Source organism: Pezoporus flaviventris, unplaced genomic scaffold (genome assembly GCF_033815535.1).
Source record: "Pezoporus flaviventris isolate CSIRO_AGI_PZ_B2104156 unplaced genomic scaffold, CSIRO_AGI_Pfla_v1 ptg000530l, whole genome shotgun sequence".
Taxonomy (NCBI): Eukaryota; Metazoa; Chordata; class Aves; order Psittaciformes; family Psittacidae; genus Pezoporus; species Pezoporus flaviventris.
Genome location: NW_026893077.1, coordinates 218355 through 241908, shown reverse-complemented (window position 1 = coordinate 241908; position 23554 = coordinate 218355). Strand labels below are relative to the sequence as shown.

Here is a 23554-nt window from a genome sequence, read left to right as displayed (position 1 = left end):
GACTTATAGGCTGCTCAGAGATGATTCAAGTTGTCACAATGCTTCATGAGGGTGGTCGAGGAGAACTGCAGGCACAAACCATGCAAGAGAAGCAAGCTTCGTGTCTTCTCCAACCCAGGAGAAGGCGAATTTGGCAGCAGCAGCTATTAATAAGCTCTGAGATATGGGTTGTTGTTTGGGAAGCTCAGCTGTCAATGAGAAGCTCCAGAGCGGAGCAGAGCTGGCAGGGCAAATGGGTTTATACACAGATCTCTATGGCTCGAAATGAAAAGGAATCCTTGCAGGGGCATTGAACAGCTCAGCGCCTGCAGATGCTGAAGCCACTGTTCAAGATCTATGAACCCTTTGACAGGCTCAAGTCACGTCTATAGGAAGCAGAAGAGCAATGTCATCTCCCGTCCACAGCACAACAGGAACCAGATGAAGCCCAGGCTGCAGCTTAGGGGGGCCTGAGGGGAGAGCATTCCCCTTCCCGCTCGACTGGAGCTGGCAAATCATGGTCTTGTCCTTTAGAAGCTGCTGTGTTGGGGATTCCCAGTTCTCCTGCTGGTGCCTGGATGCCCTGGTCCATGTTCCTCCGATGGTGGAATCAAGCCTGATGCTGGGACCGCTGCGACCTGCTCCATCCTCCTGCCTGCTGCAGACACTGCTCCTGTTTATTCATCCCCGTGTGGCATTTCCCTTTGTTCAGCTCTAACATTACCCAGGCGAGATGCCAAAAAGCACCTGCTAATATTAAGCATGTAATTATAACAATGATTTGATTGCGAGTTCAGCCCCACGCGCTGATATGAGACGGCGCTCGTCTGGCTGATGAAGGGAACTGTGTTGCCATCCGCTGTGTGCATAAAGCACATCCAAAGCTCCAGCTCCAGGGCCTTGTTCTTTAACACACACCACGGGGAGCGGGGCAGAGGGGACCTCTCCAACAAGCCTTGGGGACAACACCTGCATCGGGACCAAAGGAAGGGCCCAGTGAGGTCCTTGTGCTGCAGGTGTGAGGGCAGGAGGTGCGGGCACGCTGCTCGTGGGTACTCATCTCATGCTTTGAGGCTCAGGAGGTGCCACCTGAGGCTCCTTTTAACCCCACCGCAGTGGCAGTGGCCTTGAAGGCATCCATGGGCCCTCCTGACCCACACCAGCCTCACCCCACACACGATGTCCCCAGGTTGTCCACCCAAAGCAGTGCCTGGAGCCTCAGTGCTTGAGCTCCCATGGCCGTGACCTGGAGGAGCAGCATCCCCCTACCCCTCCATCGCATGAAGAAAGGGTCTCGCTGCAGGAAAACTCCGTCCCCATGGGGTTTTATGCCAATCCCACTTCATCTTCCCAAACTTCTCGCTCTTTGGATGGCTCCGGGCTGGTTTTTCCCCTGCTCTACCCCAAGCTCACACCGGCTGCTTCGCTACCGGGCAGAAGCATGGAGGAACAGTGGCACCAAGTGACCACAGACGGGAACAGAACCACAGCACAGCAGAAGGGAACGCTGGAAAGGGATTAAACCTGCCTTAGATTCACCATCAAGCTCTTGACGGTCAGGGCATCCCGCAGGAGGAACTAGGACAGGAGGTTGGGCTGCGGGCATCCACAATGGTTTGTGTGCACCGGGAGAGGTGACCGGCACCTTCCCGTAGGGAAGCAGCGGGATGGGATGAGCCGTGTGGCTTCACCCCGGGCTCTGCTCCTTCTCTCCGCACCAAAGATGCATCTGCTGAGCTCCAACCTTCTGCAGCATCACCGAGGAGCCTGCGCTGCTCTGCAGCGCATCCCAAGCGGGTTCTTCTTGCCAGGCTGCGGTCCTGCTGCCCGCTCACCCCGTCAGAGACCCTCCTTTCACCCTCCCCTTAGTGTTCGATGCCTCCTAAAGCAAGAGGAGCGGTGCAGGAGCTGTAGGACGGGGTTATTGAGGGCTGCTCCGTGTTCTGCCTCACTGCTCACCCCTCCTGCCCGCACTGAACCACGCCGGGCCCCAAGCGCCAACAGACGGGGCCCAAGGCAGGAAACCGCCTTCGAGGGCCCCCGATGGCGGCGGCGGCGGAGGCGGCCTCGTCGTCCCCGACCCCCGGGCCGGCCTCTTTCGGCCCCCTCCCGGGGCCTGCGGGAGCGCGACCCCGCGGCTTCGGGCCTCCTCCTCCGGGTTCCCCCTGCCGAGCCCCAGCCGCCGCCTCCATCCCCATGGAAACTCCGGCCGGGGCGGGCGGAAAGGGCAGGCCGAGAGGGGACAAAGGGAGCGGGAAGGGGAAGCGCCGGGAAAGAGGGAGCGAGGGAAGGCGGCGGGCGGGGGGAGCTCGGAGCCGAGGGGCCGGGGCCGGTTTGTGCGCGGCCCCAGGAGCGGGAGGAGGGCCCGGGGTCCGGGTTGCGGGGGAGGCCCCGGGCCTGTGGGGCCTGAGCCGCCATGGCGGGAGCAGCGCGGCTGCGGAGGGCGCCGGTGTCCCGGGCCGAGGAGAGGAGCAGCGGCGGTGACTGCCGGTGAGTGAGGGGGAAAGTGAGAGGCGGGGGCTGGGCTGAGGGGGTTTTGAAGGGGAAAGAGACAAAAAGTGGAAGGTTTGGGGTCAGAAGGAGCCGCAGGGGCTCGGCGGGGCTGGGGGTCACGGTAAACTGAGGCACCGGCACCACGGCACAGCGCGGGGTTGGGGGGGGGGGGGGTCCGTTTGGGTCATCCCCATGGATCCTGTGCTCAGCTCCGGGTCCATCACTGCGGGAGGGACATTGAGGAGCTGGGGAGGGACGGGGAAGGGCAATGGGGCTGGAGCAGGGCCTGGAGCACAAGTGATGGGGAAGGGGTGAGGGACTTGGGGGGGTTCCGATGGCTCCCTACAAGTGCCTGACAGGAGGATGGAGCCAGGATGGGGCTGGGCTCTGCTCCCAAGGGATGGGACAAGAGGAAACGGCCTCAAGCTGCACCAGGGCAGGGTTAGATGGAGCTGAGCGACAATTCCTGCCCCCAAAGGGTGCTCAGGCATTGGAACAGGGTTGGACTGGATGAGCTGAAAGCTCTTTTCCACCCTGGTTGATTCCATGGTTTTATCCTTGCTTTCTGTGGTCCGCGTTTCCAGGCCTGGGCTCTGGAAGGTTCCCGGCCTCTCTATGCACCGGGCGGCTGGGATTGCTCCTCTGCTGACGTGGGCTGGTGTCAGCGACCGCTGTTCGCTGCGCTGGAGGCAGCTTCAGCCCAACACATTGGAAGGATGTGGGGAAAACCCATTCCCATTGTGGATACGGGGTTAACGGGCTTGGTGGCCTGCAAGCACTCAGCTTCTGACCCCTCTCCTTGGCTTGGTGGGGCTGGCTCTGGGGTGGCTTTTGGTTTACGAGAGGATGCTCTAAAAGCGTGGATAGCACAAAGCAGCCCCAGCCCTGAGGAGGAGTTGCTGCTGCTGTCGATGGAGTGGGCAAAGAGGCTTTGGGATCCCAGCGCTGACGATGCTGCCCTACAGCAACTCAACGTGAGGTGGCATCGTCCTGCTCCCAGAGAGACACCCGTGTTACTGCTTCAGTCTTTGTCTCGCAAAAGGCCTCTCTCCCTGCTGTTCATAAGGGAATAAAGGGTCTTGGTTCACCCTGTTCCACCCCATCCTGGCTCATGGCGTGTGGTTTTCCTGCGTGCAGCAAAGGATTTGATGCTGCTGGGGGCCAGTTTGAGCTGGGGACATCGGCCTTAGAAACACCTCCCTCTCTGGATCTAAAGAGGGGTTTTGCTCTTGCCTCAGACCACTCAGCTTACTGAATTCCATTGTCATCTCTTCCCACAGGAATGGGTGTGTTGGCATCCTCCAGCACCGGGAATAACCTGCTTGCACCTCTCTTGCTCACTGCAGCCTCTGCTTTCCAAGCACGGAGATAACAGAGGACAGGCAGTACCTCGGGGAAGACTGGCCAAGTTACTGCAGGTACCGAGCTGCCTGGCCGGTGGCCCAAGGACCTGGAAGCTGCACGTTGCTTTCTGGTATTGTTGAGGAGCTTGTGGTACCTTGTGGCCTGTGGCTGTGTCCTTCTCCTGGGACAAGGAGAAGGAAAGGGCTCTGGTGGCCCTCCTAGAGGAGTGCTCTCGGGGGGTGCCCTGTGTGTTACCTGGAGATGTATGAGAGGAGAAGGGAAAAGCAGCACTCAAACAAGCCCTATTCCAGCTCGGTGAGGAGGAATGGGGGTTCTTTCAAACCCCAGCTGCCCTCTGACTCCTGGCCCACAAAGCCACAGTCATTCTGCTGAGGTTTGTGCCCTTGAATGCTTCATCTCCACCTTTGTGTCTTGCTTGGTAACAACGCTTTTGAGGTGCAGCCTCCCAAAATCATATCAAAAGAGCTGGAGATGTCTCCTCCCATGGGGAGCATGCAGAGTGCAGCCCCGGGCTGGGGGAGATTTATTTCTTCCCTTCTGTTCTGAATTTTTGCTTTATGACTTTGAGCTGGATGTTTTGGGTGACATTCGTTAAGCACAGCCTCTGCTCACCCTGCAGAGAGGCGTTTTCTACCCTTTGAGTTGGCTCAAGGTGGGATTACACTTGGTGCACAGTGTTACTTATTTCAAGGGTTATTGATTTACCGGGTCTCTCTTGCAGCAGGAGGGGTTTAGTCTGACAGAAGTTAAACCCCTGCCTTTGTTCCCATCACTTCCAGCTGGATTTTACTTGTCAAGAGAAGCCTCAATGTTTCCAAAGCCTCAGAGCATCAGGCAAAGGAAGCCCAAATTCGTTGGGTTTGCATTAGATGTGCTGAGGTTGTTAGTGCTGTGAGCAGCAGTTAATACCTTGCCTTTAATAAAGAGCATGTTTAGGAGTAAACAATACCCTAAAATCCCTGCAGTTCTGAAATGCAGAACGGGTTTGTTCACAGCAAGGAATCGTGCCACAGAGTCTGATCAGTTGCTAATAGGAGCTCAGTGGATGTAAAAGGAGATTTCCTGGTGTTTTGATGCCTTTTTTTTTCTAATGGGAGCTGCACACAGGGAAACATTAAAGCCCTGATTGACAGCTGGTTGAAAATAAACCCACGGTAGCTGCTTTTCCTTTCCTTTCTGTGCTCAAACCACAGGTTTCTGCATTTTTCATCGTGACAAACAGAGCTTTCATCATCACTGTCAGTGTTGGGTGCCGTAAGCTGAATCCTCTTTCATCTCCCTCTCTCTTGGCTTACTGCACTGAGGATACTGCGATGATGCTGAGGGAGATGCAGCAATTAACTCTCCTCCAGGCTTTAGCTCTGCCCTCAGGCAAGCGGGAGATGCTATGGAAAGAGACGCCGATAGGAGCCTGCATCCAGGTTTTTGCTGCATCCCTGCTGCTGCGTGAGATGCAGCTCACCCCCCCCCCCATGCCTGTGGAAGCAGGGATGCTGGAGATGGGGATTTGCCAGGGGGATTGAGCTGGGCACCGGCTTTCCTCCAGCCTCAGCTCCAGGTGCTGGGGCCGCGCCGGTGATGCCGGAGATGCGGAATTTTTCAGTTCTGGTGCGGATGCTGCAGCCGTGGTGAGGTCTCTGTGGCGCAATGGACGAGCGCGCTGGACTTCTAATCCAGAGGTTCCGGGTTCGAGTCCCGGCAGAGATGATCTCCAGGCAGGTGGCTCTTTTCTTTTCACGCCCACCCCCTCCCAGGTCCCAGTCCCTCACGTTTACACCCCCCCCCCCCCCCCCCAGGGTTTCAGAGGCAAAGATGACAATGACCTGTCATGACATCCCTCTGTAGAGCTGATGCACATAACAGCCGTGTGCTCCCCTCCTAAGACAGCTCTCTCATCATATTCCCCTTTCCTCGTTCCTTTTGGTATCTCCTGAATAGCGAGGTGTTTTAACCCTGCTTCTGCCCCCTCCCATCTTTGCTACCTCCATCAGCACAGTCCTGTGCTTTCCAGTGGAAATCAGGTGCTGAGGCAGTGCTTTAGGGCCTTCTGCTGAGATTTCTTGTGATACATGGGGTCTTTTCGCTTCTTTCCCTCAAACCTGTGGCAAAAATAACATAGGGCTACATTCTGAATTCCCACCTTAGAGAAACTCTTTGCAAATACTCTTATTTTTGCATGGTTTTACTTAGAAGATGCAGGTTTACTGACAAACACCTCCCCATGGGGGTTCCTCTTCCTGGGTACCAAACTGGCTCTTCTTCCTCTTTCATGGATGTTCCAGGTTGTTAGTATGGAATCTCGTGTGATCTCATTGCTATCAGTAGGGAGAAAGGAGAGAGGGGAGCTGTGGTGAGGTGAGTGCAGTGACTGGGAGGTGACTGGGTTTCAGCAGGGCCTTTTCCAGGCTATTCCAGGGGTTAGTTGTGGTGGAGAAGTGCTGAAGGTTGGAGGAAGGGTGTTCCTCAACCGGGACTCTTCAGAGGGAAGTTCCTGTGTGGGTTGTTGGAGATGTCTGATGTAGGCTCAGCTCTGGAGAGCTGCTTGGACCAGGGATGCTTGTGACTAAACACAGAAGGTGCTCTTGGATCAGGTGTGGGTCATCCTAGGAACTGCTCATTGCTGCCACTTGGCTTGTTTCTCCTGCTGGTGTCCAGCTCATGCTAGAGTTCAGCCTGGTTGGAAGACCAGCCCTGGTGCTGCTCGAAGTTCTGCAGCCATGTTCATCCCGACATAGGTGTCACATCCATGACATCCAAGGGGGTCCTGAAAGGCCAGAAGGAGATTGTTCAGAGAAGATACAGAGACAGTGAGCATGGGTGCACCCCTCCCCCAGAGTAAAATGTGGTAGGAAGGAGCGAGACAGGGCAGAGATCCCATGTACCCTACAAAGAATGGAGGGTGAGGTATGTGCATTTTCCTTTCAGATGGAGCATTAGGTGGCCAAGCAAGCACAGATTGCTGTGGTGGGGGGGCTGTTGTGGTGCTTGCCAAGGGAAGGTGAGACCACCAGGTCCCTGCTGCCTTCCACAGCACCCAGCAGGCAGCCTGGGAGTGGGAACATCAGCCCCTGCCTTGTGCCCGACCGGCCTTTCAGCTGCAGGGTCACAGCCGCCCTTCAGAAGGGTGCCAGGAGCTGATGGGTGCAGCTGAGCTGTGCCAAGGGTTTCCCTGTCTCCTTGCCTGCATCTGCTATGGGCCAGTGGGCTCGGGGGGGGGACCCAGCTACCCCCATGGGAGAGGACCTGCTTGTAAGGCTGCACCATACTCGGATCCATGCTATCCTCCAGCCACTTGTCCTGTGCCTGGCACCATGGCAAATACCCCCAGGGAGGTTTGCACCCCAGAAGAAGAGGGGGACCCCCTGGGGTGAGTGGGGCAGCACTGGACCCATCCCAGAAGAAGAGGCAAGAGCCAAGAGTGGAAGAGGGAAGTTTAATCCTCAGAGCACATGGGTGATAGCATCGGGCTGGCTGCACATTCAGCCCCACCATCCTGGACCCCCAGAGCCACCCCAAGGAAGGAAGAATGGCAGGAACTTGTTAACCTCCCCAGTGCCTTTGTTAAAGTGCATGCGAGTGCTGCTGGCCCTCATGCCCATAGGGTCCCCAAAATCCCACCTGGGAGGACCCAAACCCCAGCAGGACCATCGGGGCAGGGGGTGCAAACTGCAATGGGAGCCCATCCCCATCAGGGAGCTGAGTGCTAACGGAGGTGGCTGCACCCCCTCTATGCCCAAACAGCCCACGGGGACCTGCCCAGTGACCCCACCTCATTGTGTGGACCCCCACATCCACGGGGTGCTGATGCTGTTACTTTGGGGAGCCTGGGGGCTGCCCCGCGGCGATGCGGCTGATGCGCTCCAGGACATCCTGGGGACAGAGGGGGGGCACAGCCTGTGCCAGGGGACATTCCTCCACCAGGCTGTTCATGGGGGTGGGGGGTGGCACCACCTCCTCCTCCGGCCCCCCCAGGGCAGCATCGGGCCCCGCCAGCGCTGCCCTGAGGATGGGCAGCACCTTCTTCCTCGATGCCAAAGCGTTGCCTTGGTTGTAGGCAGTGACACAGGACCAGGGGCTGGGGACGGGCTGGAGGTGCAGGGCCGGTGTCGTGGCCTCCTCCAGCGCCCGGCACACCTGCAAGGAGGGGGGGAGCAGGGTGCCAATGCCCCAAACCCAGCAGCTTTTGGGGTGAGCCACAGCCTGGCTGCTACCCCAGGCCCCTGTGTTGGGGACTTTGAGGTCCCGGCCCCCCAACTCACAGCACTGCGGAAGGTCTCGTGCTGGCTGTAGACCGCGAGCTGCCGGGTGAGCACATTGCTCTCATCATAAGGGACGATCATGGCCACCAGCCCCGTGTAGCCCTGAGCCTGGCAGAAAGCATCCAGGTCCTGCAGCAAACCAGGCCTGTGCAGGAAGGTCTGGAAGGGGAGAGACCCTGGTGTCACCTCGGTGTCACCGTTGTGCCGCCTCCTGCCTCAGTTTCCTCCCCTGCCGGCTCTCACTTCCAGGTCCACGTAGATGGCGCTGATGGCGAGGACCAGCTCATCGCCAGAGAGGACTTTGAGGTCCTTCCGCAGCATCTGCTCCGTCGTCAGCCCTAGGAGGCAAAGAGGAGCCGAGTGTGAGTCCTTGATCCCAGGGAGATGGGTCTGTCCCAGTGGATCCCACCACCCCGGGCACGGACCCGAGACATCAAACTTGGTGGCTTGCAGGGTCCTGAAGATGGTGTCCCGGGCTGGCAGGTCGGGGAACCTCTCCTCGAGCAGGGAGACACACGCCACATCCCTGGGTGTCACCTTGCCAGCGGCAGGGCTCAGGTTGATGGAGTCCAGGAGGATGGTGGCTGGAGGGGACAACCAGGAGCCATCAGCCGTCCCCGTCCCCTATCGCCACGGTTCATCGAGGGCCACCCCGTGCTCACCGTGCAGCAGCGTGGCCGTGGCTCGGTCCAGCACCCCCGGGGGACCTTGGGCCATGCGCTCAGTCACCAGCGTGGCGCAGGACCCCACCAGCGCCACTGTCACCGGGCAGCCGGGACCTCGGGCCCGTTCCAGCGGCCGGTGATCCAGGACCTCCACCACGGCATCCTCCAGGGCTGCGTCGGTGCTGGTGGGCGAGATGGGGAGGTGAAGCTCCCTTTATTCCTCAAATCCTTCCCTAAAACACCCCGGAAAGGGAAAGACTTCACCCACCCTGAGGCCAGACTCGACACCAACCAGGCTTGGGGTGGGTGGCCCCGCTTGTCCCCATGTGCCCCCTGCTCACCTGGGCAGGACGTTGTGATCGACCAGCGTGAGGGAGAGCAGCCCGGCGCGGTGCAGCCCCGCCAGGTCGATCTCATCCCGGAAGATGAGGGAGGCCGTGGGGATGCCCTGCTCCCGCAGCAGGAACGTCGTCTCCGTCCGCAGCGCGAGGTCAGCGCGAGGGATGTTCAGCACTGGGATGAAGGCGGCTCTGGGAGCCGGGGAGGTCTGGGGCAGGGGGTGACAACCGGTGAGATGTCCCCAAGCCACCGCTCGTCCCCAGACCCACGGCTGAGCCTCACCTGTGCCAGGAAATAAGCCAGGGCCAGGGCTGAGACGGTGGAGTCCAGGTCGCAGGCCTCGTTGCCCATCACCACGTGGATCTCCTGGTGACGCTGGATGCGCTCCTGCCGGGGTGGGAGGCATCAGGCAGGCAGGGAGCAGAGAGGGACCCGTCGCGGACGTCACCCATGTGCCACCCGCCAGCGCCTGGCATCCCATCACCCTGCTGGCAGGATCCATTTCTGGCACAGAAGCCACGTTTTGGGGCACGTGTGTGAAACCGGAGGCGCCGCGGCCCCAAGGACGACGGGAACACCCAGCTCCGCCAGCAGTAGCAGCGGGGACTGGGACATTCCCAAGCCGGGGAATGCTGTCGCAGCCTGGCAGCACAAAGTGTGGTTTGCAGAGGGGTGAGTTGGGGGTGGCTGTCCCCCCAAAAGACAACGTTTCACCCCAGTTTTCCTGCCTGCAGCAGCAAAGCCATGACGGTGTCACCCACGTCACCCCTAAATCCCCCCTCCCTGGGTGCTGGCACCCATCCTGTCGCCCTCGAGGGAGCCGCCCTGTCTCCAGGCCTTGGTTTTGGTGACAAGGAGTTGATGCCATGACCCAGATTCATTTGTTCACTGTAAGCCAAGGAAGGCAGCAAGCGAGAGCCACCGGCGGTGGTGGTAACCCCGCAGCAGGACTGGGAACCAGTACCCGGTGCTGGGAGAGCAGGGACAGGGCTGGGGGTGCTGGGGAGCCCCTAGCATGGAAGTGGCTTGGGGTGGCCCCGGTGTGGCTCTGTCAGCCCAGCCTGAGCTGTCGTGGGCCCCCTCTCCAGGGGACATGGGTGCACCCCAGGGAAGGGTCTTGATGCCCTGGGCACCCGCTTGTGTGCGTGCCTGCACTCCAGGTCCCAGGCACGGGGAACCCAGTCTCCTTGCTCCCCTGGGCACACAGCCCTGCTGCACCCTGCACCTCACTCCCCTGGGTACCCCAATTCCCCCCTGCACCCTAAACCCTTGCATCCTGCTCCCTCCTGCCCCCCAAACCCCTGCCCCCCAATCCCATGAGCATCCCAATTCCCTCCCTGCACCCTAAACCCTTGCATCCTGCTGCCTCTTGCCCCCCAAGCCCTGCACCCCAAGCCCATGAGCATCCCAATTCCCTCCCTGCACCCTAAACTCCTGCACCCCAATTCCCCCACCTTCTGAGCTCCCTGCTCCCTTTTGCACCCAGTCACCATGAACCCCAAACCCCTGCACCCCAATCCCCTGAGCACCCCAGTTCCCTCCCCTGCACCCTAAACCTCTGCCCCCTGTTCCCTCCTGCCCCCCTAAACCCCTGCACCCCAGTCCCCCTGCACCCCTATCTCTTGGGCACCCCAATTCCCCCAGCACTCTGCTCCCCTGAGCACCCAGTCCCCGTGAACCCCAAACCCCTGCACCGCAATCCCCAGAGCATCCCAATTCAGTCCCCTGCACCCTAATCCCAGCATCCCAGTTCCCCTACATCCCACCCCCTTGGGCACCCCAAACCCCTGCACCCCAATGCTCTGAGCATCCCAGTTCCCTCCGCTGCACCCTAAACCTCTGCACCCTAATCCCAGCATCCCAGTTCCCCTGCATCCCACCCCCTTGGGCACCCCAATCCCCAGAGCATCCCAGTTCCCTCCCCTGCACCCTAAACCTCTGCACCCTAATCCCAGTTCCCCTACATCCCACCCCCTTGGGCACCCCAAACCCCTGCACCCCAATGCCCTGAGCATCCCAGTTCCCTTCCCCTACACCCTAAACCTCTGCACCCTAATCCCAGCATCCCAGTTCCCCCGCATCCCGCCCCCTTGGGCACCCCAAGTCCCTGCACCCCAATGCCCTGAGCATCCCAATTCCCTCCCCAGCCCCCGCCTCCCCCCAGCCCCTCTACCTGCAGAGCCGCCCGGTTCCCCTGCACGAACCGCTCCATGCCGGCGCCGATCCGGATGCGGCCCCTGGCCCGCCCGGTACAACCGGGTACGACACGGGACGGTCCCGGCCCCGGCACCACCCCCACGTGCGGCGCCCGCCTCCTTCCCGGCAGCCCTTGCGCGGGCCCCCCCCGCTGAGGCCTGAGGTGGCGGTGATGGTCGCGGTCACCGCATTGACCCCCCAAAAGGCTCCGGACCCCCTCCAGACACCTCAACCCCTCCTTTAACACCCTCCCTTTAACACCCCCCCTCATCCCGCCCAGCACCGGGCGTTAAATCCCGGTGATTTTGGGGGTTCCCAGCGCTTAGGCCTCGCGTGGGGAAGGCACCGGGAAGCTCCGGTGTGCCCGGAGGGAAGCGGCGTCGCTGCCTTTGCTTCCCACCCCTCCTCTTCCTCCTCCTCCTCCTCCTGTCAAACCGCCCTCCCGGCTGAGGGGACAGGGTGGAAGGAGGGAGAAGGGAAAAGGGGGAAAGAAGAGGGATAAAGAAGGGAAAGGGAGGAAAAAAAGAAGGGGAAAAGTGAGATAAGGAAAAGGGAGGAAAAAGGCGGAATAAAGAAGGAAAAAGCCGATAGGAAGGATAATAAGGAAGGGAAAGCGGGAATAAAGAGGGGGAAAGCAGGAATAAAGAAGAAAAAAAGCAGGAATAAAGAAGGAAAAAGGAATAAAGAAGAAAAAAAAGCAGGAATAAAGAAGGAAAAATCAGGAATAAAGAAGGAAAAATCAGGAATAAAGAAGGAAAAAGGAGGGAAAAGTAGGAATAAAGAAGGAAAAGGAGGAAAAAGCAGGAAAAGGAGGAAAGGAGCAGGCGGGAGGCGGCGCGGACCCACGGCGGCAGCGGCTGCACAGTAAGCGCGGACCGGGGGCTGCGGGGCCGGTGACACCGGGGCGGGGGGGACGCGGGACCCCGGCCCCGCTGCCGGGGGGGGGGGATTTGGGGCTGGGCCGGGGCTGGAGCCGCCTCCCCGAGCCGGTTTTTCCGGCTCCCGGTGCCTCAGAACCGGCTCCTGGCGGGGCGGGAGCGGCGCCGGCTGCGGGCGGCTCCTGGGAGCGAGGGACCCCTTCCCTGGGACGGCAGTGCCGGGTCTCTTATCTCCCCTCCTTTCCCTTTAATTCCCCTCATTTCCCTTTAATTCCCCTTATTTCCCTTTAATTCCCCTTATTTCCCTTTATTTCCCCTTATTTCCCTTTATTTTCCCTTATCTCCCTTTATTTCTCCTTATTTCCCTTTATTTCTCTTTATTTCCCTTTATTTCTCATTATTTCTCCTTTTTTCCCTTTAATTCCCCTTATTTCCCTTTATTTCCCCTTATTTCCCTTTATTTCCCCTTATCTCCCTTTATTTCCCCTTATTTCCCTTTATTTCTCCTTATTTCCCTTTATTTCTCTTTATTTCCCTTTATTGCCCTTTATTTCTCATTATTTCTCCTTTTTTTCCTTTAATTCCCATTATTTCCCTTTATTTATTTACCATTATTTCCCTTTACTTCCCTTTAATTCCATTATTTCCCTTTATTTCCCTTCGTTTCCCTTCGTTTCCCTTCATTTCCCATTATTTCCCATTATTCCCCTTTTATTCCCCTTTATTCCCCTTATTCCCCTTTATTTCCCCTTATTCCCCTTTATTTCCCCTTATTCCCCTTTATTTCCCCTTATTCCCCTTTATTTCCCCTTATTCCCCTTCATCTCCCCTTATTCCCCTTCATTTCCCCTTATTTCCCTTCATTTCCCCTTATTTCCCTTCATTTCCCCTTATTTCCCTTCATTTCCCCTTATTTCCCTTCATTTCCCCTTATTTCTCTTCATTTCCCCTTATTTCCCTTCATTTCCCATTATTTCCCTTTACTTCCTTTCCTTTTATTTTACTTTTAATTTAATTTCATTTTATTTTACTTATTTCCTTTCCTTTCATTTATTTTTCCTCACCACTTCATTCTGCTCCCAGATTCCAGCCACATTCCCTCACTCATTGACCCCATTCCTCCATCTCCTCCTTAGTAATTCCTTACCCAGTTATTAAATCCTTACTCATCACCCAATAACCCTCAGCTCTTTACTCGCCTCCCACCCATTGCTCTACCAAGAGCATTCATTTCCTTCACTCCCACACTTTTTCTTTCCCATTTTCTGGCTTTATTTCCTTGTTTGTGGATTTGTTCCTGGAGGAATGGTGCTTTATGTGTTTATTAATGGTATTTCTTCATGTCTATTCCTTGGGAATGTTGGCGTAGTTATTTATTGCTCCACCTCTGTGCTACTTACTTATTAAATAAGGACAATAATTATACTACTATTACTACTACTACTACTATGTTTGGCTTAGGCACCATTCCCTTCCTTTCCTCTCTCCCAAAATCCCTTCGCTCCAGCCCTAAACCAGGCAGGAACAGCTCGGAGGGCACCAACCCCTTGATTTTCTCCTGGAATTTCATCACCTCCCCCCAGAAAACCCCCTTTTCCACCCAATTTCCACCCAACCTGGGTGTTTCCATCCCCATCTCTCTCGGAGCGTCCCAATCCCCTTGGGAATACAAGGGTCCAGACCAGGATTGCTGGCACAACGTTCCTGAACGTTGCCAAAGTTCCTGAATCTCTTCAGGAGTTGAAAGCCAAATTTCCTCAAATTCCAGGATTTCTAAGCCAAATTTCCTCAAATTCCAGGATTTCTAAGCCAAATTTCCTCAAATTCCAGGATTTCTAAGCCGAATTTCCCAAATCTCTCTGCAGGAGCATCTTGGCCAAAGAGTTTGCAGGAAAACCCCTGTGGAAGTGCAGGATTCCAACCTTTCCCTGCGCCGCTTCGGATCCATTGAACCCCTCAGTTCCTCCCAGGTTGGTTTGGGATTTTCCTTCTTTCCTTCCCAATGGGAGGCAGATAATGACTTAAATGAATGTAGAGGAATTGGGAAGAGGAACTCGAAGCTACACGAGCCATTCCTGGTGAATAAATTGGACCGAAATACGTGGTTTTAATTGAAATTCCCAATTTTTCCCTTCTAATGGAGATATTTGGGATGCGGCCATTCCTGGGCAGACCCGGAGTGTTCCCAGGAGCCTGATCCAGACCCACTCAAGGCAGGACACCACGGTGAGGCTCCTGATGGAGCAGCCACCGGAGCAGGAAGGGATGCTCCCAGCCCCTTCCAATGGGAAAGGGAGCCCCCAGCTCCTGGAAGAGGCCGTTGGTGGGGAGGAAAAGGTGACTGGAAGCGAGGAGATCCTGGCACCGGATGCTTCTTGTGCCCCACATCTCCCCCCCATCGAGCATCTGCAGGAAGATGCTGAGGAGAAGCAGTGTGTGGAGGATGGGGGGTCCCTGCCAGGTCCCCCCATGCCCAGCCCCAGTGCTGGGGCACTGGGGTTACCCTCGGCGCCCCCCCAAATCCAGCCCCCGAGTCGGGAAGTGCAGGAGGAATTCTACTGCGTGAAGTGGATCAGCTGGAAGGGCGAGAGGACCCCGGTCATCATGCAGAGTGAGAACGGGCCCTGCCCGCTCCTCGCCATCATGAACATCCTCCTCCTGCAGTGGAAGGCAAGTGGGGTGCAGAGGGGAGGACCTGGGGGGGGGATCGGCCTCAAATCCCTCTGGATCGTGAAGGGAAGGGGCCTGGGAATGCTCCTGAGCCTCTCGCTGCTTCCAGGTGAAGCTGCCCCCACAGAAGGAGGTGGTCACGGCCGAGGAGCTGATGGCACATTTGGGTGAGGCTGTCCCTGTCCTGCTGCCAGCGCGGTGGCACCGGGGCTCACTGGGGCTCACCGGGGCTCACCGGGGCCTCACCGTGTTGCCTTGCAGGGGACTGCATCTTGGCCACCCAGCCCCGGGAGCCATCGGAGGGGCTGCAGCTCAACTTCCAGCAGGTGAGGAACAATCCCAGCCCAAACCCCGCTCCCTTCCAGCTCGGGGAGCTCTGGTGGCCTTGGGCTGCAGGGCTTGGGGTGCCAGCCCGCTTCCCAAGCAACCCCCCCCCATTCTTGCCCCCCAGAACATCAGTGACTCCATGATGGTGCTTCCCAAGCTCTCGACGGGGCTGGACGTCAACGTGAGGTTCACGGGGGTCTCGGACTTTGAGTACACACCTGAGTGCATCGTCTTCGACCTCCTCAACGTCCCGCTCTACCACGGCTGGCTGGTGGACCCCCAGGTGAGCTGCCCCATGGCTGCCGTGGGGCCAGGGAGCCATCCAAGGAGCTGCAGCACCTCTGCTGTGAAGAGCTGGGGTTCATCCTGGAGCAAAGGAGCAGTTTGCCGATGACCCCAAGCTGTGGGGTTCGGTTGATCCGCTGGAGGGAAGGAATGGGATCCAGAGGGACCTCGACTTGTGAGGTGGGCTGGTGCCAACCTCGTGGAGTTTAACCATGGCAAGGGCAAGGTCCTGCAGCTGGGTGGGAGCAATCCCAGGCCCAGCTACAGGTTGGGCAGAGAAGAGATTCAGAGCAGCCCAAGGAGAAGGACTTGGGGGTGTTGGTCGATGAGAAAATGAACATGAGCCGGGTTCAGTGTGCGCTCACAGCCCAGAAAGCAACCGTGTCCTGGGCTGCATCCAAAGGAGCGTGACCAGCAGTCATGGAGGTGATCCTGCCCCTCTGCTCTGCTCTCGTGAGACCTCACCTGGAGCATTGTGTGCAGTTCTGGTGTCCTCAACATAAAGAGGACGTGGAACTGTTGGAACAAGTCCAGAGGAGGCCACAAGGATGCTCAGGGGCTGGAGCACCTCCTGTATGGAGACAGGCTGAGGAAGTTGGGGCTGTTCAGGTTGGAGAAGAGAAGCTGCGTGGAGACCTCAGAGCAGCTTCCAGTGTCTGAAGGGGGCTGCAAGGATGCTGGGGAGGGACTCTTCATTAGGGACTGCAGTGACAGGACAAGGGGTAACGGGTTCAGACTGGAACAGGGGAGGTTTAGATTGGATCTAAGGAGGAAATTCTTTCCTGTGAGGGTGCTGAGGCACTGGAATGGGTTGCCCAGGGAGGTTGTGAATGCTCCATCCCTGGTGGTGTTCAAGGCCAGGTTGGATGGAGCCTTCGGTGCCATGGTTTAGTGCGAGGTGTCCCTGCCCATGGCAGGGGGGTTGGAACTGGATGATCTTCAGGCCCTTTCCAACCCTAACTATTCTATGGTTCTATAAGAGGAGTAGAGGGAAGATGGAGAGAAGGTTTTTCCATGAGCTGGGTGACAGGGCAAGGGACAATGGGTTTAAACTGGAAGAGGGGCATAAACTCCTTGTGTCCCTTTAGATGGGGCATAAAGAAGTATTTTACAGTGAGGCTGGTGGGACACTGGAACGTGTTGCCAAGAGAAGTTGTGGATGCCCCATTGTTGGGAACACTCGAGGTCAGGTTGGAGCAACCTGCTCTTGTGGAAGGTGGCCCTGCCCCTGGCCTAGATGAGTTTTGAGGGTCCTTTCCAAACCCAAACCCTTCTGTGATGCTGTGGGTGGGCTTTGGACCTGACCTAGTTCCTGCCTATGGCAGGAGGTTGGACTGGATGATCTTGAAGGTCCTTTTCAACCCAAACCTTTCTGTGATGCTGTGGATGGGATTTTGGACCTGACCTACTTCCTGCCTATGGCAGGAGGTTGGACTGGATGATCTTGAAGGTCCTTTCCAACCCAAACCCTTCCGCACGCTGGAAGCCACCAGCTCAGCTTCTTGGACATCCCCGTGATGGAGCCATGGTCCAGCTTGGTTGGGGAAGGTCCAATCCCCCCCTCCCTGGGGCTGCTGTGGCTTGGGGGCAGGTCCCCACAGAGCTGCTGCTCAGTGTCCCCTCCCTGCAGAGCCCGGAGGTGGTCCAGGCCGTGGGCAAGCTCAGCTACAACCAACTGGTGGAGAAGATCATCACCTGCAAACAGGCGAGTGACTCCAGCCTGGTGAGCGAAGGTAACCCCCCCCCTCCCTGCCCTGCTGTGGTCACTGGTGGGGTGCTGGTCACCCCAGCCCCACTGCCACCCCCTGTCCTCCTCCCCTAGGGCTGGTGGCAGAGCAGTTCCTGGAGTCCACGGCCTCCCAGCTCACCTACCATGGGCTGTGTGAGCTCACGGGGGCCGTGAGGGAGGGCGAGCTCAGCGTCTTCTTCCGCAACAACCACTTCAGCACCATGACCAAGCACAAGGTGCAGCTCCAGCCCCTTCCCCGCCTTCCTTCCAGACCCACCGAGGGCTGCCTGGGAGCCACTGCCCCTTCTCCCCTGTCCCCAGGGCCACCTTTACCTGCTGGTGACGGACCAGGGCTTCCTGCAGGAGGAGAAGGTGGTTTGGGAAAGCCTCCACAACGTGGATGGGGACAGTTGCTTCTGCGACACCGATTTCCATCTCAGCCACACGCCGGCCAAGGAGGGGGCTGCTGCGGCCCCCGCGGACCACCAGCTCCAGCAGAGACAAGTGGACCAGGTAAGGGGGACAATGGGTGGCAGCAGGGGACACCCAGGTCCCGTCCCAGCTCCATGGGTGCTGCTGTGCTGAGCAACCTTTTTCTATCCCCCTCCAGGATTACCTGATAGCTCTGTCCCTGCAGCAGCAGCAGGGGCAGGAGCCCTCCACCCTCAGTGACCTGGAGCTGGCGCAGCAGCTGCAGCAGGAGGAGTATCAGCAGCAGCAGCAGCAGCATCCTCAGCATCGCCATCACCCACAGCAGCAGCCGCAGGCCCCAGTGCAGGTACCTGGGGCTGCAGCGAGGAGGGGGGGGTGTGGGTGCTTCTCCCCCCTACCCTGTTCTGCCCCACCGCCTGGGCCAGGGGGGTGATGGATGGGGGGGGGAGGTTCTATGGGTCCTCCCACCCCCTTTGTTGCACCCACAGGGCTGGGGTCGGCCACCCAGGGAGCAGAGGCAGCGGCAGAAGCCAGACTTGGACTGTGTCATCCTATAGCCCCTGTGGGGGCTCCTCAGGGGCTTGGGGGGGCGGGGGCCGTCCCCACATCCAGAGACCCCCAACCTCCCATCCTGGCCTCCAGGGGGTACCTGGGGCCAGAAGCAGGGAAAACGCATGGAGGAAGGGGGGGTCCTCCCCCCCCATTGCTGGGACCACCCAAATCTTTCCAGTGGCCTTAACACGGGGGGGCTCCCCCCGCAGGGGGACACACATGGGGGGGGTCACACACGTTCCTCCCCGTCCCCCCTCCGTGTCTGAACCGTGGCCTTAGCGCTTGGCGAATAAAGGACTTGTCCCCATGTGCACGGCTCTGGCTCTGACACCGGGGCGGGCTCCTGGGCCTCACGGACACGGGGGTTTGGGGGGGGAAACCGGGACCCTCCGCTCCGCCCCCCCCCTCCCACGCACGCACGCACGCACGCACGCACGCACGCACGCACACGCGGGGCGGGGCCGCTCCTCGTCTCGGCGCTCGATTGCCCAGGCCTGGCGGCCCCGCCCCGTTCCCCTGCGGGCCTTCGGTGCTGGCGGTGACGTCACTCCCGGCCGCTGCCTGGCGCGAGGCGGCGGCGGCGGCTCCGGGCGGCGGCGCGTGAGTGGGGGAGGGGCGGGGGGAGGGGAGGGGGCGACCCCGCACCGGGGCCTCGGCGCTACCGGTACCGGTTCGGCTGCGGTGGGGGCGGGGGCTGGGGCCCTTCCCCCCCCCCTCAGACCGGGCCTTTCCGTCGGTGCTCCCAGGGCGGTTCCGCCCCCGCTGGGACCCTCCCGGAGCCGGCGGGGACCCGGAACCCCCCGGTGCGGGGTCGCTGCGCAGCGGGGCCCGGTTCTGCCCCCGGGACGCGGGGTCGCGACTCAACCGGCCCGGGAGTGCCCGGCTGCCGGTTCACTCCCACACCCCCCCCCCCCCCCCCCCCCCCCGGTTCCGGCCCCTCCGCACCCCCGCGGCAGCAGCGGAGCCCCGGTGAACGCGGGGGGCCGGGGTCTCCCCCCGCGGGCTCCCGCCTCCCCTTGCCCGTTACGTTCCCGTTACGTGCCCGCGGCCCGGCCCATCCCGGTTCAACGGGAACCGGCCCCGCTGCTTCCCTGAGCCCCTGCTCCACGTTGGGGCTTTCACCTCCCGGGACCCCCGTCCCGGCCTGTCCCGTCCCGGAGGAGCCGCAAACCCGGCCTGCACCGAGCCCCCCGGTGGCGGCGGCCGTGACGGCCCCGCGCTGCCCGCTCCCTCCCGGTGCCCGTCAGGAGCCTTTTTAAGGCACAAAGCGCTCATTGTCCCGTTGGCAAAGCCCTAATCCTGCCCTGGGCGGGCGCCCGGGCCCGGCCGCTGCCGAGGGGCTCCCGTTCGCCTCATCCCGGCGTTATTCCCGTTCGAGCCCATGCAAACGGGGAAGTCCCCGTGCCCGGGAGCCGGGTTCCTCCCTGGAGCCGCTGCCACGGCTCCGGTTAATGTTCACCCGCTGACCCCTCGGCGGCCGGGAGCAAAGTCCTGCGGCGCCGGAGCCGGGAGCAGAAGGAAGGGAGTTGGGGGGGGAATTGGGTGCCAGGGCCCCCCTCACCTCTCCCCTGCTCTTTCCCTTCCTCCTCCCCAGCATGTTCCAGGCCTTGTACAACTGCTTCTGGTGGGAGCGGCTCTGGCTCCCGGCGAACCTCACCTGGGCCGACCTGGAGGACCGGGATGGGAGAGTCTACGCCAAAGCCTCCGACCTCTACATCACCATCCCCTTGGCCTTCGTCTTCCTCGTTGTCCGGCACCTCTTCGAGACGTGAGTCCCTTCCCCCTGTGCCAGGGATCCCCTCCGTGCGATGGGGGCACCCTGGGGTCCTGCCCCGTGTCCCCCGTCCCCGAGGGCTCTGCACAATCCGGCTTTGTGCATCCTCCAGGAGCGCTGCCTGGGGCAAACAACGGTCGGGAACAGAGGGGGCTTTGTTGGGGAGGCCACCACGGCCCCGCTGCTCCGTGGCCACAGGGCCTTTGGGTGCTGAAACCCCACGGTGGGATGGGGAAACAGGCACTGAGGGGGCTTTGATGGGGCCGCATCAACCAGGTGGCACGGAAACGACATCTTCGGTCCCCTGCTCCCTCCCCAGGTACGTGGCCACCCCCCTGGCCGGGCTCCTGAACGTCAAGGAGAAGATCAGGTTAAAAGCCACCCCCAACCCCGTGCTGGAGAAGTTCTATGCTGCCACCTCCAAGCACCCCAAGCAGGTGAGGTATGGGGGGGGGGCTTGGTGTGGCTGGGGAGGGGGATACAAGCAGCAGAGCCGGGTCCCTGTGTGACGGTGGTGACGGCCCCGCTGTCCCCAGGCTGATGTGGAGATGCTCTCCAAGAAGAGCGGTTGCACCGTGCGGCAAGTGGAGCGCTGGTTCCGCCGCCGCCGCAACCAGGACCGGCCCAGCCTGCTCAAGAAGTTCAGGGAGGCCAGGTGAGACCCAGGGCCTGTCCCCATCACGGTCCCCATCACCGTCCCCATCACTGTCCCCATCACCGTCCCCATCACCGTCCCCATCACCGTCCCCATCACCGTCCCCATCACCGTCCCCATCACGGTCCCCATCACCGTCCCCATCACTGTCCCCATCACTGTCCCCATCACCGTCTCCATCACCGTCTCCATCACCGTCCCCATCACTGTCCCCATCACCGTCCCCATCACCGTCTCCATCACCGTCCCCATCACCGTCTCCATCACCGTCTCCATCACCGTCTCCATCACCATCTCCATCACCGTCTCTCCATCACTGTCTCCATCACTGTCCCCATCACTGTCCCCATCACCATCCCCATCACTGTCCCTGTCATTGTCCTCATCACCGTCCTCATCACCGTCCTCATCACCGTCCCCATCACCGTCCCCATCACCGTCCCCATCACCGTCCCCATCACTGTCCCCATCAAAGTCCCCATCTCCATCCCCATCCCCATCTCCATTCCCATCACCATCTCCATCACCCTGCGGGGCACCCACGTGGCTGGGAGGACCTAGGGGCCGGGGGGAACATGGGGCCGGTGGGTCCGTCCTTCTCCCTCCCTCTCCCGGTGCCCGCCTGAGGACCGTCTGCTTCCTTTTTCCAGTTGGAGATTCACCTTTTACCTTATTGCTTTCATTGCTGGCATGGCTGTTATAGTGGATGTAAGTACTGCTCCCCCCCTTCCCCTGCCCCATCGGCCCCCCCGCTCCCCTCTAACCCCTCTCTGTCTCCCTCTTCCCCTCCACATCCCACAGAAACCCTGGTTCTATGACCTCCGGGAGGTGTGGAAGGGATACCCCATCCAGGTGAGCTCCAGCCCCGTCCCGGCCACCCTCCGCATCCCTTCCTGCCCCTGGGCAGCAGGGTCCAGAGGCCCCGGTGCTGTGGAGGGGCTCTCTGGGTGTGTGGGGTTGTCCCTGGCACCCGGGTGGGTCTGGGTGATGCACAGGGAAGGGCTTTGGGTGCTGTGGGTCTGGCGGGTGCCCACAGGAGGGGTTCAAGCCCTCGAGCTGTCTCTTGGCTTTCAGAGCATGCTGCCCTCCCAGTACTGGTACTACATGATCGAGCTCTCCTTCTACTGGTCCCTGCTCTTCAGCATCGCCTCCGATGTCAAACGCAAGGTGGGCTGGGGCAATGGGGCTCGCTGGGGGCACCTTGGCAGGGGGTTCTTCACCCTCTGGGGCTGGGGGGGAACTGGGGCCGTGGTGGGGGTCTCGGGTACGAGCAGGTTGTGGTGTTTGGAGCCTGCTCCAGCCTCCAGCTCCCCCTTTCCTGGGTGCAGGACTTCAAGGAACAAATCATCCACCACGTGGCCACCATCATCCTCATCAGCTTCTCCTGGTTTGCCAACTACGTCCGTGCGGGGACGCTCATCATGGCCCTGCACGACTCCTCGGACTATCTGCTGGAGGTACAGCCCCTCCCCGGCCGCCTCCTCATGGAGCCATGGCGTGGGTTGGGTTGAAGGGAGCTTAAAGCTCATCCAAAGCCATGGCAGGGACCCCTTCCACTGGAGCAGGATGCTCCAAGCCCCTGTGTCCAACCTGGCCTTGAGCACTGCCAGGGATGGGGCAGCCACAGCTTCTCTGGGCACCCTGTGCCAGCGCCTCAGCACCCTCACAGGGAAGAGCTTCTGCCTAAGAGCTCATCTCAGTCTCCCCTCGGGCAGGTTAAAGCCATTCCCCTTGGCCTGTCCCTGCATCCCTTGTCCCAAGCCCCTCTCCAGGTTTCCTGCAGCCCCTTCAGGCACTGGAGCTGCTCTAAGCTCTCCCCTGCATCTTCAGCTCTGTCCCCATCGCTCACCCCCTCTGTCCCTGTCTCCCCCCCCAGTCTGCCAAGATGTTCAACTACGCCGGCTGGAGGAACACCTGCAACAACATCTTCATCGTCTTCGCCGCCGTCTTCATCATCACCCGCTTGGTCATTCTGCCCTTCTGGTGAGTGCTGGGGGCCTGGGGGGGGGAGACGACACTGAGGCATGGGGCAGGGAGATGCAAGGGGGGGCAGGATCCTGGTCCCTGCCTGTAACGGGGCCGCTTCTCCCGGCAGGATCATGCACTGCACCGTGGTTTACCCGCTGGAGCTCTACCCGGCCTTCTTCGGCTACTACTTCTTTAACTTCATGATGGCCGTGCTGCAGTCGCTGCACATCTTCTGGGCCTACCTCATCATCCGCATGGCCCAGAAGTTCATAACTGGAAAGGCAAGAGGGGGACGGGGGGGGGGTGATGGAGAGCCCCAAATCATGGAGCTGGGTTGCATTTGGCTCCTGAATCCCAGAGAACCCTCAACGGGGACTGGAGGCTCTGGCGCCATGGAGGGGGTCTCTGGGTGTGTGGGGTGTCTCTGCCCCCATGTGGGTCTGGGTGGTGCCCATGGAAGGGGTCAAACCGTGGTGGTTGCAATGGGGGAAGCTGCCTGAACACCCCCCCTTTGGTCACCCCACAGGTGGTGGAGGACGAGAGGAGCGACCGCGAGGAGACGGACAACTCGGAGGAGGAGGAGGAGAAGAACGGGCCCCTCTCCAACGGGCACCCGGTGCTCAACAACAACCACCGCAAAACCGACTGAGGCACCGGAGCCACCGCCCTGGGGTGTCCCCCCCGCCGCCACCACCACCACCACCACCACCACCTCGCTCCCCTCCGGGTGCAGCCGTTGCCGCTTCCCCACCTCACAGCGGTGGTGCCCTTCCTGCCTTTCACCTGCTGCCTTAAGCCACCGCGGTGCCGGGGTTCCAGCCCCGTTATTCCCCCTTTCCCACCCATCCCAGCGGGAAGCACGGCCTGCAGCTGCCTCTAACACGGGGAGAAGCCCCTTCCCCAAGCCCGGGGCAGGGTGGGAGGGAGGAGTGGAGCAATTCCGGGGCGGAGGCGGGGGGGGGGATCCAGTGGCCATGGGGACACTTGG

The 23554-nt window shown here is 60.1% G+C and overlaps 3 protein-coding genes and 1 non-coding gene across 6 annotated transcripts; 3 read left to right on the top strand and 1 right to left on the bottom strand.

Moving 5' to 3' along the window:
- The first annotated feature begins 5470 nt into the window (after nt 1–5470).
- TRNAR-UCU (transfer RNA arginine (anticodon UCU)) lies at nt 5471–5544 on the top strand. The gene has a single exon. It is a non-coding gene; the product is annotated as a tRNA-Arg (tRNA).
- Nucleotides 5545–6003: 459 nt separating this feature from the next.
- Nucleotides 6004–11335, bottom strand: PRUNE1 (prune exopolyphosphatase 1). Of its 2 annotated transcripts, XR_009741570.1 has the most exons (10): nt 11274–11335; nt 9383–9487; nt 9103–9308; nt 8759–8943; nt 8522–8680; nt 8340–8434; nt 8097–8255; nt 7607–7971; nt 6306–6601; nt 6004–6152 (listed from the first exon to the last, which is right to left on the bottom strand). XR_009741570.1 is itself a non-coding variant. In XM_061443789.1 (9 exons), exons 1-8 carry the CDS (start codon nt 11310–11312, stop codon nt 7648–7650), a joined length of 1272 nt encoding a protein of 423 aa, XP_061299773.1. In that variant the 5' UTR covers nt 11313–11335; the 3' UTR covers nt 6004–6601; nt 7607–7647. The 2 variants fall into 2 exon arrangements, 1 of the variants encoding a protein (XP_061299773.1); XM_061443789.1 differs by having other exon boundaries at nt 6004–6601.
- An 806-nt stretch (nt 11336–12141) lies between these two features.
- Nucleotides 12142–18224, top strand: MINDY1 (MINDY lysine 48 deubiquitinase 1). 2 transcript variants are annotated; one of them, XM_061443770.1, is made up of 11 exons: nt 12142–12160; nt 14040–14148; nt 14318–14844; nt 14954–15011; nt 15106–15170; nt 15296–15454; nt 17087–17189; nt 17279–17421; nt 17507–17698; nt 17796–17963; nt 18106–18223. In XM_061443770.1, exons 3-11 carry the CDS (start codon nt 14413–14415, stop codon nt 18172–18174), a joined length of 1389 nt encoding a protein of 462 aa, XP_061299754.1. In that variant the 5' UTR covers nt 12142–12160; nt 14040–14148; nt 14318–14412; the 3' UTR covers nt 18175–18223. The 2 variants fall into 2 exon arrangements, with proteins under 2 accessions (XP_061299754.1, XP_061299753.1); XM_061443769.1 differs by lacking the exon at nt 12142–12160 and having other exon boundaries at nt 17823–17963; nt 18106–18224.
- A 452-nt stretch (nt 18225–18676) lies between these two features.
- CERS2 (ceramide synthase 2) lies at nt 18677–23263 on the top strand. The gene is made up of 11 exons (XM_061443774.1): nt 18677–18769; nt 19764–19937; nt 20263–20380; nt 20480–20598; nt 21249–21306; nt 21400–21450; nt 21673–21765; nt 21927–22055; nt 22475–22581; nt 22694–22847; nt 23093–23263. The coding sequence occupies exons 2-11, from the start codon at nt 19765–19767 to the stop codon at nt 23213–23215; spliced, it is 1125 nt and encodes a 374-aa protein (XP_061299758.1). The 5' UTR covers nt 18677–18769; nt 19764; the 3' UTR covers nt 23216–23263.
- Nucleotides 23264–23554: the final 291 nt, after the last annotated feature.

Coding starts and splice junctions, on each gene's coding strand:
- CERS2 (XM_061443774.1), top strand. CDS start 19,765: ATGTTCCAGGCCTTGTACAACTGCTTCTGGTGGGAGCGGCTCTGGCTC. Junction 22,056..22,474: donor CCTCGGACTATCTGCTGGAG/GTACAGCCCCTC, acceptor CTCCCCCCCCAG/TCTGCCAAGATGTTCAACTA. Junction 22,582..22,693: donor TTGGTCATTCTGCCCTTCTG/GTGAGTGCTGGG, acceptor TTCTCCCGGCAG/GATCATGCACTGCACCGTGG.
- PRUNE1 (XM_061443789.1), bottom strand. CDS start 11,312: ATGGAGCGGTTCGTGCAGGGGAACCGGGCGGCTCTGCAG. Junction 8,944..9,102: donor GATCACAACGTCCTGCCCAG/GTGAGCAGGGGG, acceptor CTCGCCCACCAG/CACCGACGCAGCCCTGGAGG. Junction 8,435..8,521: donor CACCAAGTTTGATGTCTCGG/GTCCGTGCCCGG, acceptor TTTGCCTCCTAG/GGCTGACGACGGAGCAGATG.
- MINDY1 (XM_061443770.1), top strand. CDS start 14,413: ATGGAGCAGCCACCGGAGCAGGAAGGGATGCTCCCAGCCCCTTCCAAT. Junction 15,012..15,105: donor GGAGCTGATGGCACATTTGG/GTGAGGCTGTCC, acceptor GTTGCCTTGCAG/GGGACTGCATCTTGGCCACC. Junction 17,964..18,105: donor AGCCGCAGGCCCCAGTGCAG/GTACCTGGGGCT, acceptor TTGCACCCACAG/GGCTGGGGTCGGCCACCCAG.